This window comes from Mauremys mutica, chromosome 6 (assembly GCF_020497125.1).
Source record: "Mauremys mutica isolate MM-2020 ecotype Southern chromosome 6, ASM2049712v1, whole genome shotgun sequence".
NCBI lineage: Eukaryota > Metazoa > Chordata > Testudines > Geoemydidae > Mauremys > Mauremys mutica.
In genome coordinates, this window is record NC_059077.1 from 130660784 (window position 1) to 130680975 (window position 20192).

Sequence of the window (20192 nt, forward strand, 5' to 3'; positions counted from 1 at the left end):
AATGTTAAAATGTATTACTGGCACATGAGACCTTAAATTAGAGTGAATAAATGAAGACTCGGCACACCACTTCTGAAAGGTTGCTGACCCCTGCCATAATCAGTCATAAGAATTGTTCTGGTCTGTCATTCCTTTCTGCTATTCAAAAAGGGTGGCTGGCAGGATGAAATCAATCATCATTAATTTTCATAATACAATCATAAAATCCTGCTCCTACACTCCCTCCCTCTGTGAAAGCAACTGCAGACAATCATTTCAAACCTTCTTTCCTGGGTTACCTGTGCAGACGCCATAGCATGGCAAGCATGGAGCCCACTCAGCTCACCGCTGCTGTTGTGAGCAATCGTAAACACCTTGAGCATTATACTGCAGTATGTGCAGAACCTGGCTAAGAGACAGCAGCATGAGGACGATTGTGAGGAGTACATGGACACAGACGTTCCTGAAAGCACGGGATGTGGCAATTGGGACATCATGGCGGCAGTGGGGCTGGTTGATACAGTGGAACGCCGATTCTGGGCCCAGCCAAGAAGCACAGACTGGTGGGACTGCATAGTGTTTCAGGTCTGGGATGATTCCCAGTGTCTGCGAAACTTTTGTATGCATAAGGCCACTTTCCTGGAGCTCTGTGAGTTGCTTTCCCTGCCCTGAAGCACAGGAATACCAAGCTGAGAGCTGCCCCGACAGATGAGAAGCGAGTGCGATAGCCCTGTGGAAACTTGCAACGCCCGACTGCTACCGGTCAGTCGGGAATCAATTTGGAGTGGGCAAATCTACTGTGGAGACTGCTGTGATTCAAGTAGCCCTTGCAATCACTGACATTCTGCTATCAAGGGCAGTGACTCTGGGAAATGTGCAGGTCATAGTGGATGGCTTTGCTGCAATAGGTTTTCCTAACTGTGGTGGGGCGATAGATGGAACGCATATCCCTATCTCGACACCGGGCCACCTTGCATAAACCGCAAGAGGTACTTTTCAATGGTGCTGCAAGCACTGGTGGATCACAAGGGACATTTCACCGACATCAGTGTGGGATTGCTGGGAAAGGTGCATGATGCTCGCATCTTTAGGAACTCCAGGCTGTTTGAACAGCTGCAAGAAGGGACTTACTTCCCAGACCAGAAAATTACTGTTGGGGATGTTGAAATGCCAATAGTTATTCTTGGAGACCCAGCCCACCCCTTGCTCCCATAGCTCATGAAGGCATATACAGGCAGCCTGGACAGTAGTAAGGAGCTGTTCAACTATAGGCTGAGCAAGTGCAGAATGGTGATAGAATGTGCCTTTGGACGTTTAAAAGCTTGCTGGAGCTGTTTGCTGACTAGGTTAGACCTCAGCACAACCAATATTCCCACTGTTATTGCTGCTTGCTGTGTGCTCCATAATATCTGTGAGAGTAAGGGGGAGATGTTTATGGCGGGGTGGGAGGTTGAGGCATATTGCCTGGCAGCTGATTTTGAGCAGCCAGACACCAGGGCGATTAGAAGAGCACAGCTAGACGCACTGCACATCAGAGAGGCTTTGAAAACCAGTTTCATGACTAGCCAGGCTACCATGTGAGAGTTGTGTATGTTTCTCCTTGATGCAAACCCATCCCCTTTGTTGATTTTAATTCCCTGTAAGCCAACCAGCCTCCCCCCTTCAATCACAGCTGGCAAAGGAAATAATGTCACTATTGTTTTGAAACCATGCATTCATTCTTTCTTAAAAAAAAGTGAGATAACTGACAAGGTAGCCCGGGTGGGATGTGGGGAGGAAGGAAGGACAAGGCCACATTGCTTATTGTAGCCACACTACAAATCAAAACTGTTTGAATGCCAGCCTTCTGTTGCTTGGGTCGTCCTCTGGAGTAGAGTGGCTGGGTGCCCGGAGCCTCCCCCCATGCGTTCTTGGGCTTCTGGGTGAGGAGGATATGGAACTTGGGCAGGCGGTTGTACAGAGGAGGCAGTGGCGGTCTGTGCTCTTATTGGCTTTCCTGCAGCTCCACCAGACACCTGAGCCTGTCCGCTTGTGCCCCCATTAGCCTCAGCATCGCATCCTGCCTCTTCTCATCACTTAATGCTTTCCTGGACTCTGCCACTGAATGCCTCCATGCATTCAGCTGTGCCCTGTCAGTGCAGGAGGACTGCATGAGCTCGGAAAACATGTTATCGTCACAAGTCGTTTTTTCGCCTTCTAATCTGCGATAACCTCAGGGATGGAGATGGTAGGGGGAGCATAGAAACATTTGCAGCTGCAGGGGGATAAAAAGGGAGAGTAAAATTTAAGATGATACATTTCTGAGAACAAAAGGGAGACTCTTTCACAGTGAATCAAGCAATTCATAGAAGACAGCACATACGCTTTAGGTACAAGGTTGATTTTGCCTTTTATACTGAGCGCCTGCCGGTATGACGACACATCACACACGGCTGGGCAACAGAATTCGGTTTCCAGGCAGCCATGGTAAGCCAAAGGTTATGTGGTGTTGGCTTCTAACGCCTTCATAACATGTGTGAATGGTTTCAAACTGCAGCATCCTCCTTTCCCATAGCAAGCAATGCCAGCTGGGTTTGCCATTTAAAAGGAGGGGCAGCGGTTTTCGGGTGGATGTGCAGCACCCACCTCTTCCCACCCCACCACGTGGCTATTCTCAGGGATGAGCCCTTTTAGCCAAGTGCAAACAGCCCAGCATGACCGGGGTCCTTTTACTGTTCCCTTACAAAAATTCCCCTATTTCAACCAGGTGACCATGAATAATATCACTCTCCTGAGGCTAACATAGAAAGAGAGAGACCGAATGTTGCTTGAATACGACCAAAACCCAGGACCATTCGCTGCCATGCTTTGTGCTGCAGTGATTCCAGACTACTTGCTACTGCCTTGGCATGATAAAGTGTCCTACCGTGGAGGACGAAATAAGGCAGCCCTCCCCAGAAACCTTCTGCAAAGGCTTCCAGAGTACCTCCAGGAGAGCTTCATGAAGATGTCTCTGGAGGATTCCTGCTCCATCCCCAGACAAGTTAACAGACTTTTCCAGTAGCTGTACTGGCTGCAAATGCATCCCAAGTCTTCAGGGCAAATCAGACATTAAACACTGTTGCTTTTAAACCCTGTACTATAGTTACAAATGTGCATTCACCAGAGATGCCTTCTTCACCTTCAGGATCGGGGATCCCGCCTTGGGAGGATATTGGCTCCAGGGTGATGAAAAGGTCCCGGCTGCCGGGGAGAACGGGTTCACTGCTTGCCTGCAATGCATTCTTCTCCTCCTCCTCTTCCTCATCCACAAAATCCTCCTCCTCCCTGTTGCGTGAGACTCCCTCCTTGCAGGTGTCCACAGACAGTGGTGGAATAGTGGTAGGGTCCCCCTCTAGAATGTAATGCAGCTGATCATAGAAGCAGCATGTATGGGGCTCTGACCCGGAGCGACCGTTTGCATCCTTTGTCTTTTGGTAGGCTTGCCTGAGCTCCTTTACTTTCACGCGGCACTGCTGTGTGTAGCCTCTGTCCATCATGCCCTGTGCGATTTTTGGCATATATATTATCATTTCTTCTTTTTGATTGGAGTTCTGTCTGCACAGATTTTTGTCCCCAAACAGCAATCAGTTCCAGTGTCTCCCGTTCAGTCCATGCTGGAGCTCATTTGCAATTCTGGGACCAGTGCTGCTGAGCTTGCCACACTGACCAAACAGGAAATGAAATTCAAAATTTCCCAGGGCTTTTCCTGTGTACCTGGCTAGTGCATCGGAGTTGAAAGTGCTGTCCGGAGCGGTCACATTGGAGCACTCTGGGATAGCTCCCGAAGGCCAATACCGTTGAATTGTCTGCACTACCCCAAATTCGACACAGAAAGGTCGATTTTAGCGCTACTCCCCTCACCGGGGAGGAGTAGATGCATTATAAAATCGACCTAACGCAGATAAATTCGACCTAACCCCATAGTGTAGACCAGGGATTGGATAGCTGCTATTGCCATCTCAGCCAACTTTGTTCACATGTGGCATATTTTGCAAATGTCAGACTGGAAAAAATAAAAATAAAAATCAAGCTTAGTCTGAAGACTGCGTAAAGTATTGTCGTTTAGTGTATGAAAGATCCTGTCCTATAGTATGTATTAACAACTTGTCTAATGAGTCAGAGATGATACTTTCTGGCATGAGCACTAGGGTCAGAGTTAAGGTTTAGCTTCTAATCTTATATGTCTTGGCTTTACAAATTGATTTCTCAGGTTTAACATTGTTTTAATGCTTACTGGTTTTGTTTGGAATATGTTTTGGTGTCTTGAAATTCACTGTGTGTGTACTGAGACTCCTTGTGTGTAAGAATAAGTCATTTTGCAGGTATCTGGAGTTTCCCTTCTCTTCACCAAAAGTGATTGTGTCCTGTTACCAGAGCACAGCTCTGGCAATCGTGAGCAGCCACAGCTGGTGCAATTGTCATCTCCCCCAGCTCCTTGTAAATCAGAACAATAGATTGGAGAGACAGTCAGCCTTTCTTGCTGTTGTATATGTATCACCTGTACATACACAAATACCTCACGCTGCTCATTGCTCTCTTACAGCTCGAATGCGTTGGGAGTGTGGACAGTGGTCTGACCACCATGAGCTGGAGTCCTGACCAGGAGCTTGTCCTGCTGGTTACAGGTACAAATTATAGTCTGTTTGTAAACTCTGTTGAGCAAATACAAGGTAGTTTAGTACAGCCTTGCATCAGTTTTCATAGGGCCAAATTCTGCCCCTTTGCTCACCCTGAACTATGCTTGTGTAATCCAGTTACCTGGCCCTGAACAATTATGACACACACATGTTCTGATTCAGCAGCTTTACAGATCTCTCTCAAGGAAATAAAATCTGGTGCTGCATTCAAAAAAACTGGGATAGTTGTGTTAAATTCCTTGTGACATTCTTCTGTATCAGAAGCAACAGCAAAAGATAGTCTTAAAGCTGAAGACCAGAAGGGATCACCAGATCTAGTTTGTCTTCCTATATAGCACAGGCCATTAACGTCATCCAGCACCCACACACGAAACATGACAACTGAAATTAGTCTCCTGAGGGCATTTGTCTAAACTAGGGCCGTCAAGCAATTAAAAAAATTAATCGCGATAAATTGCACTGTTAAACAATAATCGAATACCATTTACTTAAATATTTGTGGATGTTTTCTACATTTTCAAATACATTGATTTCAATTATAACACAGAATACAAAGTGCACAGTGCTCACTTTATATTTATTTTTATTACAAGTATTTGTACTGTAAAAAAACCAAAAGGAATAGTATTTTTCAATGCACTACAGTACTTAAGTGAAATCTCTTTATCCTAAAAGTTGAACTTACAAATGTAGAATTATGTACAACCCTCCTCCCCGCCGCATTCAAAAATAAAACAATGTAAAATTGTAGAGCCTGCAAGTCCACTCAGTCTTACTTCAGCCAAACAAGTTTGTTTACATTTGCAGGAGATACTGCTGCCTGCTTCTTGTTTACAATGTCACTTGAAAGTGAGAACAGGCATTCTCATGGCACTGTTGTAGCCGGCGTTGCAAGATATTTACGTGCCAGATGTGCTAAAGATTCATATGGCCCTTCATGCTTCAACCACCATTCCAGGGGACATGAGTCCATACTGATGACGGGTTCTACTCGATAACAGTCCAAAGCAGTATGGACCGCCACATGTTCATTTTCATTATCTGAGTCAGATACCACCAGCAGAAGGTTAATTTTCTTTTTTGGTGGTTCATGTTCTGTAGTTTCCACATCGGAGTGTTGCTCCTTTAAGACTTCTCCAAGCATGCTCCACACCTCATCCCTCTCCAATTTTGGAAGGCACTTCAGATTCTTAAACCTTGGGTCGAGTGCTGTAGTTATCTTTAGAAATCTCGCATTCGTACTTTCTTTGTGTTTTGTGAAATCTGTAGCGAAAGTGTTCTTAAAATGAACATGTGCTCGGTCATCATCCAAGACTGCTATAACATGAAATATATGGCAGAATGTGGGTAAAACAGAGCTGGGGACATACAGTTCTTCCACAAGGAGTTCGGTCACAAATTTAATTAACCTATATATTAACGAGGGTCATCAGCATGGAAGCTTGTCCTCTGGAATGGTGACTGAAGCACGAAGGGGCATACGAATGTTTAGCATACCTTGTACGTAAATACCTTGCAGTGCCGGCTACGAAAGTGCTATGCAAATGCCTGTTCTCACTTTCTGATGACATTGTAAATAAGAAGAGGGCAGCATTATCTCCTGCAAATGTAAACAAACTTGTTTGTCTTAGAATTTGGCTGAAGAAGAAGTAGGACTGAGTGGACTTGTAGGCTCTGAAGTTTCCATCGTTTTGGTTTTGAGTGCAGTTATGTAACAAAAAAAAAATATTCTAAATTTGTAAGTTGCACCTTCACGATAAAGAGTTTGCACTACAGTACTTGTATGAGGTGAAGTGAAAAATACTATTTCCCTCTTATTTTTACAGCACAAATATTTGTAATAAAAATAAACCACTTTGATTTCAATTACAACACAGAATACAATGTACATGAAAATGCAGAAAAACATAAAAAATATTTAATACATTTCAGTTACTATTCTATTGTTTAAGAGTGCGATTAAAACTGTGATTAATTTTTTTGAGCTAATTGTGTGAGTTAACTGCCATTAATCAACAGCCCTAGTCTAATTTATTGTGTTCCACAGACAGAACAGGAGGGCCTGTGGTGCCCCAGTGCCCAAGGTCCCTGGAATAGCAGGGAATTGATTAGTGACATACACCAAGATAACCCTGGCAAGTGATCTGCATCCCAGGCTGCAGAGGAAGGCAAAAAATCCCAAGGTCGCTGCCAATCTGATCTGGGGGAAAATGTCTTCTTCACCCCACATATGGCCTGTTAGACCCTGAGCATGTGAGCAAGAACCAGCCACCCAAGCACCTGAGAAAGAGATTGCGTAGTGCCACCTCAAAGCATCGGCCCACCCCAGCCAATTTTCTATCTCTAGCCATGGCCATCTCAGATGTTTCAGAGGAAGGAGATGGAAAAAAAACCCCAGAATACTTTGTGAGGGGAATATCCTTTCCTGACCCCTGCAGATGACCAGCTGAAGCCCTGAAGCATGAGATTTTTTTAAGATTATCTGACATGGACCAGGAGGGACTCTAAGAACTGCCAGGCCCTGCCATACAATTCCACTTGTACTTATGTCCAGCTTTCTCTCAAAATTAAGTTGTTTGCCTGCACAACTCCTACTGGGAGACTTCCAGAACCTCACCCCTCTGATGGTTAGAAACCTTCAGATTTCCAGCCTGAATTTGTTCATGGCCAGTTCATATCTTTTTGTTGTTGTGCCAATATTGTCCTTTATCTTCATAAGAACATAAGAACGGCCGTACCGGGTCAGACCAAAGGTCCGTCTAGCCCAGTATCTGTCTACCGAAAGTGGCCAATGCCAGGTGCCCCAGAAGGAGTGAACCTAACAGGCAATGATCAAGTGATTTCTCTCCTGCCATCCATCTCCATCCTCTGATGAACAGAGGCTAGGGACACCATTCTTACCCATCCTGGCTAATAGCCATTTATGGACTTAGCCACCATGAATTTATCCAGTTCTCTTTTAAACATTGTTATAGTCCTAGCCTTCACAACCTCCTCAGGTAAGGAGTTCCACAAGTTGACTGTGCGCTGCATGAAGAAGAACTTCCTTTTATTTGTTTTAAACCTGCTGCCTATTAATTTCATTTGGTGACCCCTAGTTCTTGTATTATGGGAATAAGTAAATAACTTTTCCTTATCCACTTTCTCCACATCACTCATGATTTTATATACCTCTATCATATCCCCCCTTAGTCTTCTCTTTTCCAAGCTGAAGAGTCCTAGCCTCTTTAATCTTTCCTCGTATGGGACCCTCTCCAAACCCCTAATCATTTTAGTTGCCCTTCTCTGAACTTTTTCTAGTGCTAGAATATATTTTTTGAGGTGAGGAGACCACATCTGTGCACAGTATTCGAGATGTGGGTGTACCATGGATTTATATAAGGGCAATAATATATTCTCAGTCTTATTCTCTATTCCCTTCTTAATGATTCCTAACATCCTGTTTGCTTTTTTGACCGCCTCTGCACACTGCGTGGACATCTTCAGAGAACTATCCACGATAACTCCAAGATCTTTTTCCTGACTCGTTGTAGCTAAATTAGCCACCATCATATTGTATGTATAGTTGGGGTTATTTTTTCCAGTGTGCATTACTTTACATTTATCCACATTAAATTTCATTTGCCATTTTGTTGCCCAATCACTTAGTTTTGTGAGATCTTTTTGAAGTTCTTCACAATCTGCTTTGATCTTAACTATCTTGAGCAGTTGAGTATCATCTGCAAACTTTGCCATCTCACTGTTTACCCCTTTCTCCAGGTCATTTATGAATAAATTGAATAGGATTGGTCCTAGAACTGACCCTTGGGGAACACCACTAGTTACCCCTCTCCATTCTGAGAATTTACCATTAATTCCTACCCTTTGTTCCCTGTCTTTTAACCAGTTCTCAATCCATGAAAGGACCTTCCCTTTTATCCCATGATAACTTAATTTACGTAAGAGCCTTTGGTGAGGGACCTTGTCAAAGGCTTTCTGGAAATCTAAGTACACTATGTCCACCAGATCCCCCTTGTCCACATGTTTGTTGACCCCTTCAAAGAACTCTAATAGATTAGTAAGACATGATTTCCCTTTACAGAAACCATGTTGACTATTGCTCAACAGTTTGTTTTTCTGTGTGTCTGACAATTTTATTCTTAACTATTGTTTCAACTAATTTGCCCGGTACCGACATTAGACTTACCGGTCTGTAATTGCCGGGATCACCTCTAGAGCCCTTTTTAAATATTGGCGTTACATTAGCTAACTTCCAGTCATTGGGTACTGAAGCCGATTTAAAGGACAGGTTACAAACCTTAGTTAATAGTTCCGCAACTTCACATTTGAGTTCTTTCAGAACTCTTGGGTGAACGCCATCTGGTCCCGGTGACTTGTTAATGTTGAGTTTATCAATTAATTCCAAAACCTCCTCTAGTGACACTTCAATCTGTGACAGTTCCTCAGATTTGTCACCTACAAAAGCCAGCTCAGGTTTGGGAATCTCCCTAACATCCTCAGTCGTGAAGACTGAAGCAAAGAATCCATTTAGTTTCTCCGCAATGACTTTATCGTCTTTAAGCGCTCCTTTTGTATTTCGATCGTCAAGGGGCCCCACTGGTTGTTTAGCAGGATTCCTGCTTCTGATGTACTTAAAAAACATTTTGTTATTACCTTTGGAGTTTTTGGCTAGCCGTTCTTCAAACTCCTCTTTGGCTTTTCTTATTACACTCTTGCACTTAAGTTGGCAGTGTTTGTGCTCCTTTCTATTTGCCTCACTAGGATTTGACTTCCACTTTTTAAAGGAAGTCTTTTTATCTCTCACTACTTCTTTTACATGGTTGTTAAGCCATGGTGGCTCTTTTTTAGTTCTTTTACCGTGTTTCTTAATTTAGGGTATACATTTAAGTTGGGCCTCTATTATGGTGTCTTTAAAAAGGGCCCATGCAACTTGCAGGGATTTCACTTTAGTCACTGTACCTTTTAACTTCTGCTTAACTAACTCCTTCATTTTTGTATAGTTCCCCCTTTTGAAATTAAATGTTGGGCAGTTGAGGTGTTCTTCCCACCACAGGGATGTTGAATGCTATTGTATTATGGTCACTATTTCCAAACGGTCCTGCTATAGTTACCTCTTGGACCAGCTCCTGCGCGCCACTCAGGATTAAATCTAGAGTTGCCTCTCCCCTTGTGGGTTCCCGTACCAGCTGCTCCATGAAGCAGTCATTTAAAGTATTGAGAAATTTTATCTCTGCATTTCGTCCTGAGGTGACATATTCCCAGTCAATATGGGGATAATTGAAATCCCCCACTATTATTGAGTTCTTAATTTTGATCGTCTCTCTAATTTCCCTTAGCATTTCATCATCACTATTACTGTCCTGGTCAGGTGGTCGATAATAGATCCCTAATGTTATATTTTTATTAGAGCATGAAATTTCTATCCATAGAGATTCTATGGAACCTGTGGATTCGCTTAAGATTTTTACTTCATTTGAATCTACATTTTCTTTCACATACAGTGCCACTCCTCCCCCTGCGCGACCTGTTCTGTCCTTCCGATATATTTTGTACCCCGGAATGATTGTGTCCCATTGATTGCTGTCAGTCCACCAGGTTTCTGTGATGCCTATTATATCAATATCCTCCTTTATCACCAGGCACTCTAGTTCACCCATCTTATTATTTAGACTTCTAGCATTTGTGTACAAGCACTTTAAAAACTTGTCCCTGTTTATTTGTCTGCCCTTTTCTGATGTGCCAGATTCTTTTTTATGTGACTGTTTATCATCTGATCCAGCCCTTACATTATCCTCTTCCGTCCTCTGCTCCTGACTATAACCTGGAGATTCTCTATCATCAGACTCTCCCCTAAGAGAAGTCTGTGTCCGATCCACATGCTCCTCTGCAGCAGTCGGCTTTCCCCCATCTCCTAGTTTAAAAACTGCTCTACAACCTTTTTAATGTTTAGTACCAGCAGTCTGGTTCCACTTTGGTTTAGGTGGAGCCCATCTCTCCTGTATAGGCTCCTCCCATCCCAGAAGTTTCCCCAGTTCCTAATGAACGTGAACCCCTCCTCTCTACACCATCGTCTCATCCACGCATTGAGACTCTGAAGCTCTGCCTGCCTACCCGGCCCTGCTTGTGGAACTCGGAGCATTTCTGAGACTGCCACCATAGAGGTCCTGGATTTCAGTCTCTTCCCTAGCAGCCTAAATTTGGATTCCAGGACATCTCTCCTACCCTTCCCTATGTCATTGGTACCTCTATGTACCACGACCACCGGCTCCTCTCCAGCACTACACATAAGTCTGTCTAGATGCCTCAACAGATCCGCAACCTTTGCACCAGGCAGGCAAGTCACCATACGGTTCTCTCGGTCATCACAGACCCAGCTATCTACGTTTCTAATGATCGAATCTTCCATTACTAACACCTGCCTTTTCCTAGAAACTGGAGTTCCCTCCCCTGGAGAGGTATCCTCAGTGCGAGAGGCAACCCCAGCACCATCTGGAAGGAGGGTCCCAACTACGGGAAGGTTTCCCTCTGCTCCCATTGACTGCTCTGCTTCCCTGGGCCATTCTTCCTCCTCAACAGCACAGGGGCTGTCTGAGCGGAGGTGGGACAATTCTACAGTGTCCCGGAAAGCCTCATCCACATACCTCTCTGCCTCTCTTAGCTCCTCCAGTTCCGCCACTCTGGCCTCCAAAGTCCGTACATGGTCTCTGAGCGCCAGGAGCTCCTTGCACCGACTGCACACATACGCCACCCGCCCACAGGGCAGGTAATCATACATGCAACACTCAGTGCAATAAACTGGATATCCCCCACTCTGCTGCTGGGCTTCTGCCTGCATTGTCTCCTAGTTAATGGAAGGGTGGTTTACACTTACACTTACACTTCGATCACTCTTCTCCCTCCCTATTATCTCCCTCCACCCTCGCCCTGATGTATTTATAGAGAGCAGTCACATCCACTCTTGACCTTTGTTTTGCTAGGCTTAGCAAGCCAAACTCTTCCAGTCTCCCCTCATAAGATAGGCCCTCCATTCCCCCGATTACTTATTTGCACCAGTTCTGTTTGAATTCATCTCTTGAACATGGGTGATCAGAATTGTACAGGCTCCAGATGAGGTCTTACCAGTGCCTTGTAAAATGGCATTACTACTTTCCTCTCTCTCTCTACTGGATATGTCCTGCTTGATGCATCATAGGATCATATTTGCCTCTTTCGCAACTGCATCACATTGGTGGCTCATTGTCATCCTGTTATCGACAAACGCACCCAGGCCTCTTTCCTTTTCTGTCACTTCTAGCTGATGAGCCCCCACTTGATAGCAGATGTTTGTTTAGACCCTAAATGCATGACCTTGCACTTTCCACTATTAAATTTCATCCCATTTCTGTATGCCAGTTCTCAAGGTCATCCAGGTCTTCCTATATAATGTTCCAGTCCTCCTCCATGTTGACAATACCTCCCAACTTTGTATTGGAGAATCATAGAAATGCAGGGCTGGAAGGAACATCAAGAGGTCATCCAGTCCAGCTCCCTGTGCAGAGGCGGGGCCAAGTAAACCAAGACCATCCCAGATAAGTGTTTGTACAACCTGTTGTTACAAACCTCCAATGATGGGGATTCTACAATTCCCTTAGAAACCTATTCCAAATCTTAACTACCCTTAGAGTTTGGCTTTTCCGGATATCTAACCACAGTCTCCCTTGCTGCAGATTTAAGCCCATTACTTTTTGTCCTCCCTTCAGTGGACATGGGGAACAATTGATCAGTGTTCTTTATAACAGCCCTTAACATATTTGAAGACTGTTATCAGGTCTCCCACAGTCATCTTTTTTAGTCCTCTAACTTACCTGTTCGTTCCCTGTTTTGTCTTGTGTTCCTTCTGCCTTGTAAATATTAATTGTGTTGAGCAGGGGTGGGCAAACTTTTTGGTCCAACGGCCACATCGGGGAATAGAAATTTTATGGCTGGCCATGAATGCTCACAAAATTGGGGTTGGGGTGAGGACTCTGGTTGGGGGTGTGGACTTTGGGGTGGGGCTGGGGATGAGGAGTTCGGAGTGTAGGAGGGTGGTCCAGGCTGGGATCGAGGGGTTTGGAGAGTGGGAGGGGGATCAGGGCTGGGGCAGGGGGTTGGGGCGTGGTGAGAGGCTCAGGGGTGCAGACTCAGAACGCGCTTACCTCAAGCAGCTTCCGGAAGCAATGGCATGTCCCTTCTGTGGCTCCTATGCGGAGGCATCGCCAGGTGGCTCTGCACACTGCCCCATCCACAGGCACTGCCCCTGCAACTCCCGTTGGAGTGTGTAGGAGCCGGAGCGGGGCCATGCCTCGGCTTCTGGAGCTGCGTGGTGCGGCCCCAACCCTGCGCCCCGGCTAGAGCACTGGAGCAGCCCCCGACCCAAAGCCGAAGCAGGGCTGAGCTGCATGGTGTGGTCCCCCGTTCCGCAGTGGGAGCTCGTGGGCCAGCCTAAAACGGATCCGGCCCGCGGGCCGTTGTTTGCTCACCCCTGGTGTTGACTATCTGGTCACCATTAACCTTTTTAAAGAAGACTGAAGCAAAATAGCATTAAATACCTCAGCCTTCTTGATGTCATCAATTAATAGCTCTCCTTCCCCACTAAATGGAGGGCTAACACTTTCCTTTTCTTTCTCTTGTTCTATAAATATTTTAGGAACCTTTTCTTATTGTCTCTTATCCCTTTGCTAGTTGTAATTTATTTTGCACCTTAACCTTTCTGATTTTTGTCCCTCTGTGCTTGAGCTATTGTTGTGTACTCCTTCCTGCAATTTGTCCATGCTTCCACTTCTTGTAGGGTTCTGTTTTGATTTTCAGTTAATTAGAGAGTTCCTGGTGGCTCCATATTGGCCTCTTAGTATTTTTCCTATCTTTTCTTCACATCAGGGTAGTTTGCAATTGTACCTTTAATATTGTCTCCTTGAGAAGCTGCCAGTTCTCCTGAACTCCTTTTTTGTTTAGATTTTCTTCCTCTGGAATCATCAGCAAATTTCATTAGCACACTATTGTGTAAAATTGGACCCAGGGCTGATCCTTGAGGCGCTCCACTAGTAACCTCTTTCCAGTTGTTCACCTTTGAGCACAACCTGTTACCTTTTTCTTCTTGAGCCAGTTCCTTACTCACCTTACAAGTCTTGTATTAACTGTAACATTCTGGGGTGCAATCCAGACCAGTGAGGAGCTGCGTCACCCCTGCCCTGCAAATGTGGGTGCCTCCCATTGGTTTGCTGCTGTAACTCCCACCTGGGCCGCTCACAGTCAAATAGCATGCAGGTCACACTCTGAGTGTCTGTGTATAGCTGCAGCCTGCAAGCCACACATCAATCTCACTCTGGCTTCCACCAGCCTTGGTTACCCACTTGCAGGGTGACCCCAACACACTCCCAGTCCCAGATTTTCTCCCAGAACATGTGTTCTGCTCTGTCCTGTCCTGCCCTTTCCTGAGCAGTCCAGATATATTAGATCCATTGTCTCTCTAAGGAGATCAGTATACAACAGTCTGCTACTTTAAATGGAGTTCCCCCATTAGCCCTGTTTAACCACAACATGGATTTGTTTTGATTTAAAAAATAAAACAAGTTTCTTTAACTACAAAGAGAGATTTTTAAATGTGTACAAATACAAGGCTTTAATGTCATAAATGGTCACAAGAGAAATAAAGATAAAACACTTCCTAGTACTAAGCAAACTAGACTTGATTCAAGATAAAAATTCTTAACCACATGCTCCTAGGAACAGGGCTGACCAAATTTCAGATCAAGCTCTTTTCCAAAGTCAGATGGGCTGGTTTTATTTGTCATCTTAGGTGAAAGAGCAAGAGATGTATAAGGAGAGAGAACTTGGGTTGTTTTTATAGTTCAGTCACCTTTTGAAATGCATATTCCTGAGGGCTCCCTCTAGTTCGTTCCCACTGTGAGGAAGGAGACAAGGAATCCAGCGGTGAAATAGGTTCCATGCTGTTGTTTGCAAAGATGCAGATCTATTTGTTCCTGCCCCACACCCTTCGTTGCCAAAAAATGTGACCAGTGACGGCCTATCAGCTTCGATGACACCTGGCTAGAGGCGTCAGCTTGTCCTTTATCTTTGAGAAACAGGTTTGTTTACCCCTTCCTCAGACTTGTCTAGTAAACACACTTCAGTCATGATTTCAGCTTACGTTCATAACTTTACATATAACATTGCTACACATGTTTCATCATGGTATTGCTGACCATTGAATTATTAGTTTTCAAGTGATACGTCACAAGGTATATTGTGTACAAAGATTTGTGTAGGCTGTGAATACAGAGGTGCATTCAGTCACAGTTGTAAATAAAAATATTGAGTAAAATTGGACTCAAGGCTGATGCTTGGGGAACTCCACTAGTAACCTCCCTCCTGTCCAGTAGTTCATCTTTGAGCACAATTGTTTTCCTTTTCCCTTTGAGCCAGTTCCTTATCCATCTTACAGTTCTTGTATTAATCCCCATGTTCTCTAATTTAACTAATTTGTCATGTGGTCCCATGTCAGATGCTTTACTGGAGTTCAAGTACATTAGATGAAGCAAAAGGCTTGGTTTTTTTAAAGGTGCACATGAGAAACCAAAATAAGTGGACAAGTTTTACTCTCCTTTTCTTATGAGCCTCAGTGATGAATCAAGGGGAGCTCTCTGGCTCTTCTGAAACATCTAGAGATCTTAAATGCAAGAAAAAATTATCAGCTTCTTGCTGTATTCTCCCTGGTATAGTCTTTATACTGAGGTCTCAATGCGATTATTGAAGTAACTTCTGCTGGGCAAAGAGGCTCCAAACTCTGCTTGTTATCTGACAGTTTGGAGATGTGTCAGACTGTAGTTGCAGAGCAGAACTAGGGCTCTGATCTGGGGAAAGATCCTACTTCCTGTCTAATGATGATAAAGGAGAGAGAAACAGTTCTGGGTTTTTTATACTGCTTGTAACTAATGTGGCATGTTAGCAGTTTAAACGATTCAATTACGTGCAAACAGAAAATACATTACTATAAACATAGAAGTCAGGGTGATAAAGAATCCTATGGCTCTTCTCATAGGAGTTGAGGTTTGCTGACCTTGCCTGAAACTTCTTTTGCTTTTTTTTTACCGTCGTTATTGTGCATCATGCTTATTGGCCTTTACTCCAGAAGTGGCTGCATTGCAGTGAAGACCCAATCCTACAAGGTGCTAAACATTACCTGCAAAGCACTAAATGTCCTCAACTCCAACTAATTTGAGTAGTAGCATTGTGTTCTTTGTAAAATACTTATAGCACCTGTTCTCTCATAGGAAATTATTGTGACTGTATTTACCATTATTAACTTTGATTGCTTTGGCATCAAGTGCTGTATACAAAATGCTACGCCTGTCTGCAGCACAGACGTGCAATGCAGTACAACTTAATTTCTGTGTTGTCTTTGATACAAATTACATTCAGAATACTTACAGCACCAAACCAAAGCAGCTGCAGAGTTAACATTCCATATGCTGCTTGCTTTTCTCGCTAATGGATAGGACTCATTAACTTCATGCGGAGGTGAAATAACACTAAGATTTTACAATTGTAATTGTAGAGGTAAGAAATGCAATACACAGGCTGTGTTTTTCACTAGATTTTTGGATGTTACTGCATTGGATTTGTGGTTTTGCTTTAAGACCTTCTCTACTTATAGGAACTACTGTCAACTTAAAATCTAGTCAGTTTCAACGTTGAATTTGAGGTAGTGTTCAAGAACTGCTTGCCTCTGAGTCTCCCTGCCAATTTTTGTGGCTTTACAATCATATTTTCTTGTTGTTGAGAGTGATTTTTTTCCCCTCTGCTTTTGCTATGTGACAAACAGGGGAACTGAATTCAACCTTCTCTCTGACACTGGAGAATACCACACACGTAATTTTTAATCCTGGCTTGTATGTTTACCATGCAGGTCAGCAAACTCTTATAATGATGACAAAGGACTTTGAACCAATTACTGAAAGGGAGATCCACCAGGATGACTTTGGGGAAGGTGAGTTATCTCATATTGTTATCTCATAAAAATGAATGAAATTAACAAACAGACCTGCATGAACTCTGCCCAGGAGGCAGCAGGATACTACTGTCAGGTTGCAGCTGAATGTCAATATTTTTCTTGGCAGCAGAGGCTCTAAATGTGTCAAACCTGCTGCAAAGTTACCTAGCTGCTGCAGTGCTGTTAGCCATATGTATCGCTAGGAAATGCATCCCGCAGAATAGCTCCAAGAGCTTGTCCTGTAAAAGCCTGCACCATAGGTTAGGAAGGCAATGCTGCCTTGGGGTTCTATTTGTCTGTCAAACTGCATGGTGTCATTTTGTAAGTCTTCAGATATTGCAATTGTCTCTCCTGTAGGAAAGTTCATCACTGTTGGTTGGGGCAAAAAGGAGACACAGTTCCATGGATCAGAGGGCAAACAGGCAGCTCATCGCAAGCAAATGGTACTGCACTGACATATGAGGTCTCCATGCTGCCCAGATGGGACAGCTATACAGAAAGAGCTATTGTCTTTCCCTCCGTGCTATGCAGACGCTCCTGCTTCTTCCCTGGCATTCTGTCCTTATTTCTACCCGTTTCTTTATCACCTAATTTGTTCACTGTTCACTTGATTTAAGTCAAATGCTTTTTCCTTCTCTCTACTTCAGTAATGCAGTGTTGAATGCCTGTAATGCTCACTTAGCCCCTGACAGGTTGGAGTGGTTTTCAAACACAGTAGGCAGCGCAGATAGTGCTGCCTGGAGTTCCGCTTGCCCAGTGCTTCCCGTTATAAGACCCTGTTTTCAGTTGCTTATATTTTTGCCAAACTTTAACTGTTTGCATTGAAACTTCCATGCCAGGTGTCTGCCACAGGATTTTTTTTTAAAGTTTCACCTAAAATGGTTCAACTGTTTTTCTGAGAACGAGATTGGGGAAGAGTATTTTGTTTTACCCAAGTTTTTAAAAAGTATTTACTGCTGTTTCATTGACAAACTATAGCACCCCCAACTTTGGGGCACATACTTGAAATTTGGCAAGGCATTTGTGTCAGGGTTGTGCCTTTTACTGTTTCCATGAAAATTCACCAAAATTGGTCAAGTTATAAGCCTTTGGGAAGTCTTATTTCACACTTGTTAAAGTGCAGCAGCTACATTCTCTGGAGATCCTGTTTGCACTGAGCATTTCTCTGTCCCCTCATAGCTCCTACATGACAACTGGGCTGCACATACACCATCCCAGGCTTCAGGGGCTGAGCAGGACTTTCCCTACAATTGCTGTCCCTAGCTTAATGGGGCTGCTGTGGCACCAGAGCTGAGAACAGGGATATTGTGTCCTGTGCGCTCAGTGACCCTTTGCTGGGGCCCAGGGAGTGTGGAGGAGGAAGCAACCTGACCTGAGCGGAGAGGGACAAGAGCTGGGTGGGGAAGGGGTAGATTGGGACAAGAAGCCAATGTGAGGATGGGGAGGTGGGGGAGACTGATATAGGACAAGGAGGTGGGAGTGCTTTAAGCTGCCTGGGCAAGGAGACTGAGACAAGGTGCCTGGGGGAATAGACTGGAGCTAGTGTGAGGGGAAGTCTGCGACTGGTTTGGGGTGCCCCCGGGGGAGGTGAGGGCTGGCTGGGTAAGGAGACTGGGCCTGGAATGTGGAACGTGGAGAAGAGCAGTGGAGACTGGCACTGGGAGACAAATTGGGACAGATTGGAGAGTACAGGGCAGGAAGGGGGTCAGGCTTTGGGGGAAATGGGCAGAAAGGCCTTTGCCCACTAGAGCATGCTCCCTTCCTGAGCCTGGAATGGAGCCCAGAGTCCCTGAGTCTCATCATTTCTCTGTCAGCAAATATCTGTGAAACCCACTGGCAAAGTGTCTCCTCCCCCTCTAGTGGCTGGTCCCAGTTGAAGCTCAGAGTTACGAACACCTCGGGAATGGAGGTTGGTTGTAACTCTGAAATGTTCGTAATTCTGAACAAAAGTTTATGGTTGTTCTTTTAAGAGTTTACCACTGAACATTAACTTAATACAGCTTTGAAAGTGTGCTATGCAGAAGAAAAATGCTGCTTTCCCTTTATTTTTTTCATAGTTTATGTTTAACACAGTACTATACTGTATTTGTGTGTGTTTGTGTTTGCTGCTGTCTGATTGTGTAATTCTGGTTCCAAATGAGGTGTGTGTGGTTGAGTGGTCAGTTCGTAACTCTGAGGTTGTACTCTACTGCTAACAGTTACTCAGCTTATGTGGCAGAGGTCTATGCTGTGGGTCTATGGTTCCAGCCCTGCTGATGGCCTGTCTGGGTGTCAAATTCAGTGTGATGTCACATGGTGGAATTTTTTTTTCTATTTACTTTTTTAAATCCTAGGAAATAACACAAACAAAACAGTTAAAGAAACACTAAGATGGCAAAGTCAAGCACTCAAAAGTTATGAAAAGCCAGAATGAAGGATACCTGTACAGCCTTAACTCTGCTCCCTTGTGTGTCTACATTATGATACTGTCTTTAATTATATGATCACGTACAGTTTTTTCCACAGGACCCCTGCCTTGTTCAGCGTACAGGATGGACAGTGGTGACTTAATGAGAGCTAGTCAATATTTTATTTTATCCACATAATTCAATGTGTGTCCCATGCCTTATTTTTTTTCACACTGTTTGAACTCTGCTATGAAGATAGAATTCTGAATTTCCTCCTGGGCTCTTCTTTGGCACTTCATCACCAAGGTGAGTGCTTCCCAAACATTAACAAATGTATCTTCACAGCACCCCTGTGAGATGTGCAGTGTTATTGGGAATTGAGGCACAGATTAAAGCCAAAAGATTCCACTAATTTTGGATGCCCAGTTTGAGACACTTGGGGCATGATTTTTCAGCCTACATACTATTGTATAGTGCTTCGTATGTTCATAGCACAGCTCCTGTTGACCTGAGTAGCAGCTGTGAGTGCTCAGCACTTCTGCAGATCAGACCCCAGGGTCTCAAGTTCAGGGTCCCAGAAAATGAGGAGCACACAGTTAGTGATTGATCACCTCTTAATGTTTTGGTGTCAGTGCTTTGCCCGGCATCACACAAGAACCCTGAGGGCAGACGGAGGGATCGAATCCTCTTCTCCAGAGTGGCATTCAACTGTTCTAACCCGAAGACCAGCCTTTCTCTTTCTGCAGTTCCCTGCCTCATTCGCCGCACACCTTCAAACTTCTGCAACCCATCAGACAGGGTCCCACAGACAACAGCCCCCTTCACTACACAGCCCTGGTTCATCCCTAGAGCCCAGTCTGTCCTGTGCACTGAAAAAGTGAGGAGACTTGTGGCTAAAATGGATTTGATTGTCATTAAAAGCTGTATCAGAATGCAGGCGCACAAGGGGGCCAAATTAAGGTTGCATGGACAGTCCTCAGATGCATCTGAAGAAGTGAGGTTTTTTACTTACGAAAGCTTATGCCCAAATAAATCTGTTAGTCTTTAAGGTGCCACTGGACTCCTCGTTGTTGTTTTTGTGGATACAGACTAACACGGCTACCCCCTGAGTCTTATTACTGGCATTTCCTAACCGTTGAGTGCTTAACTTTGCCACCTTAA

General features: G+C 44.4%; 1 protein-coding gene across 3 annotated transcripts in view; it reads left to right on the forward strand.

Moving 5' to 3' along the window:
* ELP1 (elongator acetyltransferase complex subunit 1) overlaps positions 1 to 20192 on the forward strand; it is a 123750-nt gene that overhangs the window by 11231 nt on the left and 92327 nt on the right. For all 3 annotated transcript variants that reach the window (XM_045020783.1, XM_045020785.1, XM_045020782.1), the window contains exons 4-6: positions 4544 to 4625; positions 16561 to 16641; positions 17002 to 17087. In XM_045020783.1, the coding sequence (XP_044876718.1) occupies positions 4544 to 4625; positions 16561 to 16641; positions 17002 to 17087 (249 nt within the window). The remainder of the gene's footprint in view (positions 1 to 4543; positions 4626 to 16560; positions 16642 to 17001; positions 17088 to 20192) is intronic.